The sequence below is a fragment of the Nilaparvata lugens genome, chromosome 6 (assembly GCF_014356525.2).
Source record: "Nilaparvata lugens isolate BPH chromosome 6, ASM1435652v1, whole genome shotgun sequence".
NCBI classification, from domain to species: domain Eukaryota; kingdom Metazoa; phylum Arthropoda; class Insecta; order Hemiptera; family Delphacidae; genus Nilaparvata; species Nilaparvata lugens.
In genome coordinates this window covers 63,650,605-63,663,069 of record NC_052509.1, presented here as the reverse complement: position 1 = coordinate 63,663,069, position 12,465 = coordinate 63,650,605, and the positions used below count along the sequence as shown (strand labels likewise).

General features: G+C 34.1%; 1 protein-coding gene across 19 annotated transcripts in view; it reads right to left on the bottom strand.

Annotated features, from left to right (window-relative positions):
- LOC111057314 (potassium channel subfamily T member 2-like) overlaps window positions 1-12,465 on the bottom strand; it is a 699,972-nt gene that overhangs the window by 46,257 nt on the left and 641,250 nt on the right. For 11 of the 19 annotated variants that reach the window (XM_039431618.1, XM_039431616.1, XM_039431612.1 and 8 more), the window contains 5 exons: window positions 12,105-12,182; window positions 8,413-8,518; window positions 6,329-6,573; window positions 2,845-2,979; window positions 1,345-1,522 (listed from right to left, as the gene is read on the bottom strand). In XM_039431618.1, coding sequence (XP_039287552.1) covers window positions 1,345-1,522; window positions 2,845-2,979; window positions 6,329-6,573; window positions 8,413-8,518; window positions 12,105-12,182 — 742 coding nt within the window. The remainder of the gene's footprint in view (window positions 1-1,344; window positions 1,523-2,844; window positions 2,980-6,328; window positions 6,574-8,412; window positions 8,519-12,104; window positions 12,183-12,465) is intronic. The other 8 variants (XM_039431627.1, XM_039431620.1, XM_039431625.1 and 5 more) reach the window with 3 other exon arrangements.

The window sequence follows — 12,465 nt, the reverse complement described above, 5'->3', positions numbered from 1 at the left end:
AACTTCTCAACTACACAAAAAGTCAAATTTGTACAGCAAAGTATTCAACCGGTTATAGTTGGAGTAGATAATACTAGCCAACATAATTTATTTAATAGAGGTTTGTCTTCTGAATTTTCAATTTTTTGTGAAATCTTCAATTATCAGAATATTTTATCAATTGAATTGGATCCGGATTAGTATAATTGGAGCTTCCCTGTGATTTACACACATGTGCAGCATGTTTTTTTTATTTATTGACAATTGTTACTAGGCTCTTGCCTATGGTAACATTTACTAAAATTGACTTAATAAAATTAAATTAAACTTAAGAAATAAATAATTATTTTCAGTTATATGCTTGAGAGTCATCTCAGAACGGATAGATGTCAGATAAGAATCAGCCATTGCTGAGAATCTGATCAACCAATCGGAAGAGAATTCAGAGTGCCGGTTGCACAAAAGCCGTTGATTTTAATCATGATTAAATGCCACGGGAACCAATCAGAGAAGGCTTTTTCTTGAAAGAGGCTTCTCTGATTGGTTTACATGTAATCAATCACTTTTTGTGTAGTTGAGAAGTTGATATTGTGGTAATTATTCATATTGAATGAAAAAGACTAAGAAATTGTCAAAAAACCACTGATTTATTGATAATTAGAAAGACCGGTTTCGGTTATTACACCATTGTCAATCTCTGATAAACTCCTCTCACATTTATTGATAATTAGAAAGACCGGTTTCGGTTATTACACCATTGTCAATCTCTGATAAACTCCTCTCACAGAGAGTTTATCAGAGATTGACAATGGTGTAATAACCGAAACCGGTCTTTCTAATTATCAATAAATCAGTGGTTTTTTGACAATTTCTTAGTCTTTTTCATTCAATAATTAATCACTATTGAAATCCACTGTTTTTTTTGGGCTATTAAATATTAATAGTGATTAATTACAAGTGAACCAATCAGAGAAGCCTCTTTTAAGAAAAGCCTACTCTGATTTCCCGTGGCATTCAATCATGATTCGAATCAACGGCTTCTGTGCAACCGACACTCTGAATTTTCCTCCGATTGGTTGATCAGATTCCCACCAATGGCTGATTCTTATCTGACATCTATCCGTTCTCTGAATTTTCCTCCGATAAATCCTTCTCTGATTGTTTCTCGTGAAATTAACCACAATTAAAATTCAACCGGCTTTTGTGCAACCGGGACCGAGTGTCGGCCGACAATCGGTAACGTGAAAACGACGTAGGGGAAGAGAGAAAGAGTGAGAGAGATCTATTGTAGGAGATACAGGTTAGACAAGATAGGCCGAGCGTGGAAAGTCTGGAGTGAAAGCAAGCAGTGTATGTGAGGGTTACCAGCAGAAGCGATCTGATGCCAACATCTTCATCATTCACTGTCTGGGAGGAAAAACCAGGCAGTACCTTTTCCATTTTGGAGAGGTGCAGGGCGTAGCGGTCGTGTGCCCGGAACTGCATGAAACGCATGTTCGACGATTGCGACAGCTCGGTTATGCTTTTTATGCTCGGGAAGAACCTTAAATCAAACACAAATATTGATGGTTTAGAATCATGGATTGGTAATAAATCTGATCTATATGATATCTGCAATTTTATGTAGCAGTTCAAACCAAGTTAAAATTGAATTCAAACTCATTGGTTCATAATAAGAAAACAAAGATATTGTCGAATTTCACTAAAAATTTATTAAAAACTTTGAAACATAACCATGGTTTCACGTAGTAGCAGTACAGCTGATGATGCGTTGGTTAACTACGTGAAACCATGGTTCTGTATTCATTTTTTCCCTCTCTTAGTATTGGGGCGCTACTCCTACTGGCGGACAAGTTCTCACTTATGCCAGTAGATTTCCACCAAGCTCATTTTATCAGTTTTATTAAATAATAATGTAATGATAATCCTCAATCCATTCAGTTTGATTGTGCATTATAACTCTTACTAGTTAGGAATAGAAGTATTAATGCTATTATTGTTCAATTTATTATCTTTTAATAAGAATGTTATTTATTTGAATTGATTGTGATGAATTGCATTTGTGTTTTATAGTTGAATGTTTGTACCTACTTTGTAGAAATAAATTTGAATTTGAAATAAAATACACATTGAAAACGATAAAATCGAACTTAAATTCCACTACTAATTGTGGTGTTCTATGTACGAAATTTTCCAACACATACAAAGAAATAGAGTTTAAAATTCATTTTTTTTAAATTTATCTTTCAAATAAAAACAATACAATATGTATTTGTGAATTCTTTGTGCTTGAAACAAGAATTAACTTTGAAACACAGTGTCTCAACTACGAGAGAGTTATTATAGAATGTTTAGTCATGGAAAACAGCATAAACAAAATATAAAAGTGTTACAAGATGCAATCATGTTTGTTATTGTAGTAATCAAAAACTAAAACTAAACACAACTTTTGAAACTAGAATCAAATTTTAATACATTGGACTCATCATACTAAGTTTTCTATGTAATCTCAACAGAAGTAAAATACTGCGAAAAAATAATCAAGTTCGTTGGAAGTGATGAAAATTCACAAATCGAACTCTTAATCGAAACTGAAATATATTTCCAATACATTGCACTTACAGATAGATGGAGAAATGTTTTTTTTGGCATTTCATAATAACAAGATTGATTTTTTGATAATAACAAGATGGAGAAATGTTTTTTTTGGCATTTCATAATAACAAGATTGATGTGGGCGAAGTTGATGCAATAAGAGCCCCCTCTTCCACGTAATCCGCTAATCATAGAGTTTTCAACACAAAATAGTCCTACTCGAAAATGTATAAACTAAAATAATATTTTATAGAAGTGATGAAATATTACTTGAACATAGTCTGTACAGCAACGATGGTGTTACAATCGGCCAACGTGTCTTCTTCAGCTGAGTTCGACAGCTCCTTATTGACAACCACCACATTCTCAGCTAACGTTATTCCAGCACGCAGTAGATCATCCAGGCTGCAACGAAAACATTTTTTATAACTGGATACTGTAAAAACACACAATATTGTCTTTCCAGAAGATTCTTCTCTTGAGATAGTAACTATCTTGGATAGAAACTATAATAACTGTTACCGAATAATTTTTCTGTGTTTCTGCACAAAGTAAAAAATCTGATGTGGCGCACTCACACAACTTTCCTTGCCGTTATGAAAATTTATCACCTGACGCTAGTGTTCCCGCGCATACTAGTTTACTATTCAAAAATCTGAGCCAGCTGGTGAAAGGTCAATAACGCTGGATACACACGAGATCTGCTATCTCTTCATAGTGAATGATTTAATAGAATCAACAGTTGCCACGTGCTTGGCAAATCTACTTTTTCTCGGTTTCACTATAGAGAAAATATAGCATGGTGAAGGTTGTTTCTGTTTCAAATTCCAAACCGATTCATCATAGCTCAAGCCGATTACTGAGGACTACTGTCTATTATTACTTTTTCGTCCGGGAAAGACTGTAAGAACAGCACAGTATGAGAGACTACCAGCGTCACATCTTCTTCAACTTCAATCATTTTATTGGTAGGAAGCTTTCCATAGTTTTCTGTCCAGAGCTGTACTTTTCAGTTGGATGTAGCTCTGGATCCCTAGATCTTAGGTAACTTGCTTCAAATATTTTAGCCCTTTGTCCAATTATACATTTGTCCAATTATCCAGTGTCATATAGCTTCACGAAAAAGAAGTACTAGAACTATCGGCTTGAGTTAACAGTGAAATTTGGAACATAAACATCCTATACCATTGAACCATACACGCCCTATACATAGGAAATCTTCTTATGCCATCATATTATTAATGGTTCCACACCAAGCTCAATATGATCAGATCAAATCAAATCTTTATTTGTCCCAAAAACATAATTACAATGACAAAAATGGTTGTAAATGAGAAAAGTAAAATACAATATAAAATGAAAAAGAAAAATACCATTAATAGGATTATACATAACTATATTAAAAACGGGAAGTCCCTACAAGGTTCGAGGAACCTGAGCGCAGAGGCCGAGTGTTCAATGCTCATGATAGGACACAATATTGCGTCTAGGAAGAGGATACAGCTATATCTGCGTTGCATAATAACAGACAAGAATGACAAACCAATGTTGTTTAGATGTTGACTGTACATTCTATGAATAAAAATAATTTGGTTGATTGACTTCAAAACTTGAATCAACTATAGATAGATAGTCTATAGATATGATATGGCGTCTAGTAAGAGGATGCTGCTATATCTGCTTTGTCAAATGATATACAAGGATAGCAAACCAATGTTGATCAGATGTTGACTGTACATTCTATGAATGATAATCTGGTGTGGCGCACTCACACAACTTTCCTTGCCGTTATTAGAATTGATCACCTGACGCTAGTGTTGACGCGCATCACAAGTCTATTTATAAACAAAGATATGAGCCAGATGGTGACAGGACAATAACGCTGGAGACATACGAGGTCTGCTATCTCTTCATAGTGAATGATTTAATAGAATCAACAGTTGCCAACAGTTTGTAATTGAAATAATAACATTTTCTCGAATATCGAGCTTATTTTCGATTTTAGGTGAAAATGTTACTGGACATTAATTGAAGAGATTTTTATGCTCAATACTTTTCCAGTACCATTTTTTGTTTAAATTGTATCTAAAGCCTGATAATTGAGAATCTAAAATCAAACTTTGCATAGATGGGGCGGAGCTCCTGAAATTTTTACAGATATGGGACTTGTGGCAGATGATAGAGCTCATTAACGACTATTTCAGGTATGAATTTAATCAAAATCGTTGGAGCCGTTTTCGAGAAAATCACAAAAAACCCTGTTTTTGACAACATTTTTGCCATTTTAGCCGCCATCTTGAATTGCATTTGATCGAAATTGTTCGTGTCGGATCCTTATAGTGAAAGGACCTTAAGTTCCAAATTTCAAGTCATTCCGTTAATTGGGAGATGAGATATCGTGTACACTGACGCACATACACTCATACACACACACACACACACACACACACACACACACACACACCACACACACACACACACACACACACACACAACACACACACACACACACACACACACACACATACAGACCAATACCCAAAAACCAGTTTTTTGGACTCAGGGGACCTTGAAACGTATAGAAATTTAGAAATTGGGGTACCTTAATTTTTTTCGGAAAGCAATACTTTCCTTACCTATGGTAATAGGGCAAGGAAAGTAAAAATGATTTGATTGATTGACTTCACAGCTGCTTGAATTCAACTATATACCTGTCTATAGACTATAGATAGGATATGGCGTCTAGGAATAGGATACAGCTATATCTGCGATGCATTATAACATACAAAGATGGCAAATCAATGTTGATCAGATGTCGACTGTACATTCTTTGAATAAAAATTAATTTGATTGATTGACTTCACAGCTGCTTGAATTCAACTATATACCTGTCTATAGACTATAGATAGGATATGGCGTCTAGGAAGAGGATACAGCTATATCTGCGTTGCATTATAACATACAAAGATGGCAAACCAATGAATGTTGATCAGATGTTGACTGTAAATTTTATGAATAACTAGCCGTCAGGCTCGCTTCGCTCGCCATATCCGTCTAGCCGGGGGGTTCCGCCCCCTGGACCCCCGACTGGATCGTCCAAGAATGAGATCAGCAGGCTCACTTCGCTCGCCTGCATTTTTCATTTGAGAATTTTTATCATATGTTAGGACGATCCAGTCGGGGATCCAGACTAAACGTCTGACTAAACGGATCTGGCGAGCGAAGCGAGCCTTACTGCTATTAATATAATATTCCCAGGATTGAAGTAGCAGTGCCCAATCAATTTTTCCGCGATAAATGCATTTAAATCTTCAACTTGGTGCCAACCTAACAAAGTCAACTCAACTTAATGCCAACCTGACAAAATTATCAATTTAGTTGCCAGTTAACAACTGTTTCGAAGAGGTACTCTATCTAGATTATAGTTCTATAGTAACATATGATATGGAAATTTCAATTATAATTAAGAGATTGGGAGAAGAAGAATATACATGCTAAAAGACGAACTTTAAACCCTTAAAAACAACCCTTAGAGTTAAAATATTGCCAAAATATTTCCTAGTGCGCCTCTAAAGGGCCAACTGAACATACCTACCAAATTTGAACGTTTTTGGTCCGGTAGATTTTTAGTTATGCGAGTGAATGAGTGAGTGAGTCAGTCAGTGAGTGAGTGCCATTTCGCTTTTATATATATAGAAAATGATTTGATTGATTGATTGACTTCACAACTTGAATCTAAGATCTAAGTATATACCTGTCTATAGATCCAAGCATCCAGTAGATGAGTGGAAAATAGGAGATGGCGTCTAAGAAGGCAATGTCGGGTCTTCTCTCCAGCAGCAGAATAATTGGATTCAGTGACGTTTTCGACCGGAAGTGCGCGCGCAGCGGGATTATAAAATTGTAGATTCCATTGGAAGCGTAGTCAGCCGCCAAAATTATAGTCTTGTTCTGCCAGTTGTATTCTTTGGCGTTACGGTGACTACAGTGCTCACAAACCTGTAAAACAAAATTAGAGGTAAATATTACACATGTTTTATTCATATCTAAGGGGTAATTGATAGATTTTCATAGTATAATGGCATAATTGCTGGTTGAAACTGGTATATTACACCCATTTGATGAGTTGAGAAATTAAAGAAATAGAATAATTTTGGAAAATCTTTGATTTGGAGCAGAGTTTTGATGAATTCTAAATTCTTTGATTGTTTGACAATGTATGACGTAGTATCTGATGTGATTGACTTTTACCAATGGAATTTGAGAGAGACATTTGATAATTGAAATATGAAATACATTAGAGAAATCGTTGATTTTGATATGAGTTTTCATAAATTCTAAAAGTACATGATCGATATATAACCATAGAGAAAATATAGTATAAGGAGATATCTCATGGTACAAGTCGTTTATGTTCGAAATTTCAAGCCGATTTTTTGTTAACTCAGGACGATTACTGTTGACTACTGTAAGTAGATAGATAGATAGAATACTGTAAGTACCTATATTATCACTGTTTTGGCCGGGTGAGAGTGTAAGAGTATACAGCACAGTATGCGAGACTACGAGCGTCACATAGCTTCGACAAAAATAACTACTAGGACTATCAGTTCGAGTTAACATTGGAAATTGGAACATAATCGCCCTGTATCATGGAATATCCCTCATGCTTTTTTTCTCTATGGTATGACGAAGTATTTGACTAAGTGGATTTCCACCAATGGATTAAAGATAGACATTTGATGTTAGAGAGATTGAAGAAATTACATGCATTAGAGAAATCATAGTTTTCGAGAAAAAATTTGAATACTTCTAAAAGCTCGTGATTGGTTGATGAGTGTGACATAGTATCTTATGGAATAGACCTTCACCAATAGAGTTGGAGAGAGACATTGTTTGAGTGCCCTTCAATTAGAATTATTTCAACAATTGAAATATTTTTTCTCATAATATGTTTAAAGTAATAATTCTTTTGGATAATTTTTTTTTATAAAATCAGCTGAAAGTATTATGTTACAGAACGTCGACCAATCACGAGTAAGTATACACTTTGGTAAGGTTACCCTTTGTGCTTTGTACAAGACTACGCCCACCCACAACATTCATCATTGGCTGATTCATGAAACACCCTTCTATTGGTGGATGCCTATATTCAACGCCAACTGACACATTTGTGACTTGATAGATCAACTTATTCGATCAATCACTAACCATTTCACTTTCTTCTGAACATGCAATAATTCTCTTCATGGTTTTAAGTTTTAGAATGCATTAATTAAATAAAAACTAGAGATTGTTAATCTTCTCCATTCAGTTTTAAATGAGATTTTTGATTATTGTACGGTTTGAATACAGAGAGATATATGCTTATAGATTCCATAGATAAATTGGAATCTATGCTTATGGATTCCATAGATAATTCTATTCTATCGCTCTAATCTTTTCTGGCTAAGCCTTATCCCGATCATATGGGCTCTGCATTTTTCTCCTTCAGCCGTCTTCTTAACAAAATCCTGTTTAACTACTCCCCTTCAACCCCTCTCCCGCAGATCAGCCACTACTAGATTCCTAACTATTATTTAACAAAAATACGAATTGATATCTCTTCAACTATGTACTTTACATAATTGATCTGCTCAAACTTAAAAAATGAACTCCTCTAGCAAATCTTAGTAACTAATAAATGAGTCTTTCAAAACAGTTTCGGTTATTTTCATACTGGGTATTGCACACTTATTCCATGTTAAATCTTATATTGAAAGTTCTATTTTATTCCACTGAATGACTTGAGATTAGACTACATTGATGATAATTATTCAATGAATATATAATGATTACCTGAGCTAGTTGAAGGCAACATAGAGGTTTCTTTTCTTTGAGAAGGTAACAGAGGGTGGGACTAACACCAATATAAGGAGAAACGGGTGGGAATCCCTTGACAATACTGCAAACAAACAGAAAACACGTAATTATTATTCAAAATTCAACAAGATTTATGAAAATAATAATTATAACCTTGATTATATAAGTTTGCATAATTCTCTTAGAATCTGCACAAGCTTTTATTCAGATTATCATGGTGTACATAAACCTGAACTTTTTTCATGATAATCGAATCAATCATAGGTATAGGTTGCAAAGACCAGGTGATTATATACTTATAGCAAAGTATTCATTATGAAATATTGAAGTGAAATAGGCAGGAACACTTGTTGAATGAATATGTGCAATTAACAATGTATTCGTTCATAGAAACACTCAGTATGTTTATCTCTTTTCTGTATAGGGCTACTTGTAATAAAAATATAAAGAAAAATAAAAATCTCAGTACCCTTTTTGGATTATTTGATCACAATTTGTGCACTTGAAAATGGCATCAATGTTGAAACATGTTGTGATTAAAAAATTCAAAAAGGGTACTGAGTTTTTTATTTTTCTTTCTACTCAGTATGTTGTATGGAACATATTTTTCACAGCTTTTCTCTTTTAGAATAGTCTTCCATTTTTTGAATAGGAATGACTATTTCCAAACACAAATTTCAAAGATTTTCATAATCAAATAATGACAAACGTGGACAAACATACTTAAATTCTACAACTCTCTACAACTGCACATTATGTTATAAAGGGCTGATAAATATCTTCGAACTAGATCAACATTGAATAATATGTGAAATTATATAAATACGATACTCATTCAAAATTAAAGATAATAGCATGCACGATGCAAGTGAATCGACTAGCTACGTGTAACATCAATTTTAATTTGAACACATAACATGGACAAGCTTCACAATTTGACAATGATTGCAGTATGCGAAAAGTTTGTTTAAATTTAGTTTACGGAGTAAGATATCCTATCTAAGAATCAAGTATCTTGTAGAACTGATAAATGTAACAATTACAATTGATAAATATAATATTTTTCCTGATCAATTGAAGGATTAACCCTCCAACTAGAGCGAAAAGTGAAGATCAAATCAGAGAGAAATGCATTTTTTAATTTTATTTCTCATCTCTGTTGATTCAATTTATTGTAGGTCGTAGTATGAATTAATGAATGGTGTTCGTGATAGACCAGTAGCTTGTATTTTTCGATTAGAAGTTGTTGAATTGAGATTGTAGTTTAATTGTATTGTTGAATGAAAAAGACTAAGAAATTGTCAAAAAACCACTGATTTATTGATAATTAGAAAGACCGGTTTCGGTTATTACACCATTGTCAATCACTGATAAACTAAAGGTGTTTAGTTTATCAGAGATTGACAATGGTGTAATAACCGAAACCGGTCTTTCTAATTATCAATAAATCAGTGGTTTTTTGACAATTTCTTAGTCTTTTTCATTCAATATGAATAATTACCACAATATCAACTTCTCAACTACACAAAAAGTAATTGTATTGTATTGATTGTATTCATATCATTTAATTTTTTCAAGCTATTTAACAATACCACCTGCATTAGCTCTCAGAAGCTGAAACTTATAGTATCATAATATTAATGTTAAGAAGAATCAATGCATTTTATCAACTCTACATGCAAGATGAATTAAAATAATTTGCGATTATTGGATAATGATCGATTATTTAATTGATAAATTTCAGGATGGTTTATTTACATGTGTGACAATAAAACCTACCCGCACCTCTGATTGCGAGTCATGCATCGTGTTTGTTTCAACACCTCCCAAGTCTGTCAGTTTTTTAAACTTAGGACTCTATTTATGAACAATTTTCAGAACGATCCATTGCTCAGCACGAGTTGTTGGCCGACAACGAACAACCAATAACATAAATAGATTGGTTCTTGGTTGCTTGGCAACTGAATCCCACTGAGCTGAGTTCGTTCAAAGAATTGTTCATAAATACGGCCCTGAATACAAAGTGTTTTGAAATGAATGATACGATTTTAAATACATTATTCATTTGAGAGAAGAGATCAACATAATTAGGTTTTATCACAACAAACTATTTCACATATTAATACTAGAGTTGTATAATGAATTTCCACTTTTTGTTTTCATTGACGGCTCAGTAAATGAAGCCACATGAAATTAAAATTATAGATACTATAGTTTCAATGACCGCACAGTTTCTCTCACAGTTTGTAATGGATTACAAAATATCTGTAAAAAGAGGCAGGCCAAGCCTTATGAGGAGTGCAATTGATAGTCTTAATTTTGTTTATGCTTTGTAAAATTATTGTAGAATGAAGTGGATAAAGATGTTGCCAATGCACCCAATGGTAAACGGTAATGGAATACATGAAGATCATTGGAAATTTATGTGAACTTTGGTACTATCATAGAGAAACAATAGCGTAAGTAGATATCCCATGGTATAAGGCGTTTATGTCGCAACTTTTACTGTTATCTCAAGCCGATTACTGTCGATTATTGTCGATTTTTACTGTTTTGACCGGGTAAGAGTGTATGAATGGCACAATATGAGAGACTACCAGCGTCATAAAGCTTCACAGGAAAGAACTACTTGGTCTATCAGGTTGAGATAACAGTAAAAGTTGCGACATAAACGCCCTATACCGTGGGATATCTTACTTATGCTATTATTTCTCTATGGTACTATGTTATACAAGTAAAATTTGATAGGATGTAGCTAAATGTTGTAATGGATACAAGCTAGGCTCACACCAGTTAGTTAAGACAAGACAAGACATGATCAGACGAGTTTAGTCACAATACTTCACATAGTTGCTTATGCCGCAACTCACACTGATCAGTCATTGCAATTAGACATGTCTTCATAAGCTACAATGTGAAGTATTGTGACTAAACGTGACTAGTCTTGTCTTGACTAACCGGTGTACGCCCAGCCTATTCTCAAGAAGCACAGGGTTGAACAATGAAGTGAGTGAGTTATGGATAATTTAGAATGGCAGTTACACACTTATTTTTGAAGGGAACACAATGAATTGTTTTTCTCTTAGTGCTTAACTTTAATGTTGCCATTTGCAGTGTGTAACAGCTATTGCAAATCAAATCAAATCAAATTTATTTCCATTCAAAAACAGTTAACAAACATAAATTACAAATTAACAAATATAAATTACATTTTATGGAAAGATTAGCATCCGCAAAGAAAGAATCTGAGCGCGAATACGAGTTGTGCTATTTCATAGAACTAAAAAGAAATTATAATTATAATTCTATTCTAAGAACAAAAACAAAAAAATACAATATTACTAAAAATTACTTATAACTGACATATTACTAAACATGAATAACAAAAGAAACCTATCATATAAATAATGCATAATTTACCGTACTTCATAACATTACCGTTCAACCCAATGCCTTCTGGAGGATAAGGCGTAACAATCACAACACAAAAAAAAACATTCTACTTGTTTTTTTTTCTTGAAAAATAACAAAAAAGAGTAGAATTATTCATACTCCATGTCTCAACCCTATCAGTAATTCAAAATCGAGTCATTCATTTTGGAAACACCTCGCATTGTCGTTTCAGTTATTAACTTCTGTTTGTGTCTAGCGTAGTTTCTAGTACATACCGGGCCCAATCCGCTTTCCATGTGAACTCGCAATTGGGTTCAATTTCGTCCATTTCATCAGCGGCTGAAACATGGAACCTGAGCAGGGTGCCATACAACATCAGTCCAAGAAGAGAAGAAGAAGGAGAAGACATGCCACGCGCGCGCACGCACACACACGTAAAGCGGAGAGAAGTGAGGAGGAGTAGAAGGAGAAGAGAAGAAAGAGAGAGAGAAAAGAAAACACAATTCTTTGCATTGTCATCGACCAAAAACAAATAATGAAAATTATATTGATCACAGTTCAAACAATAATGATATGCTAGGAGAGTGGATAACTATGATTTCTTGACAATATTATAATCTCACCCAATCAAGGGCC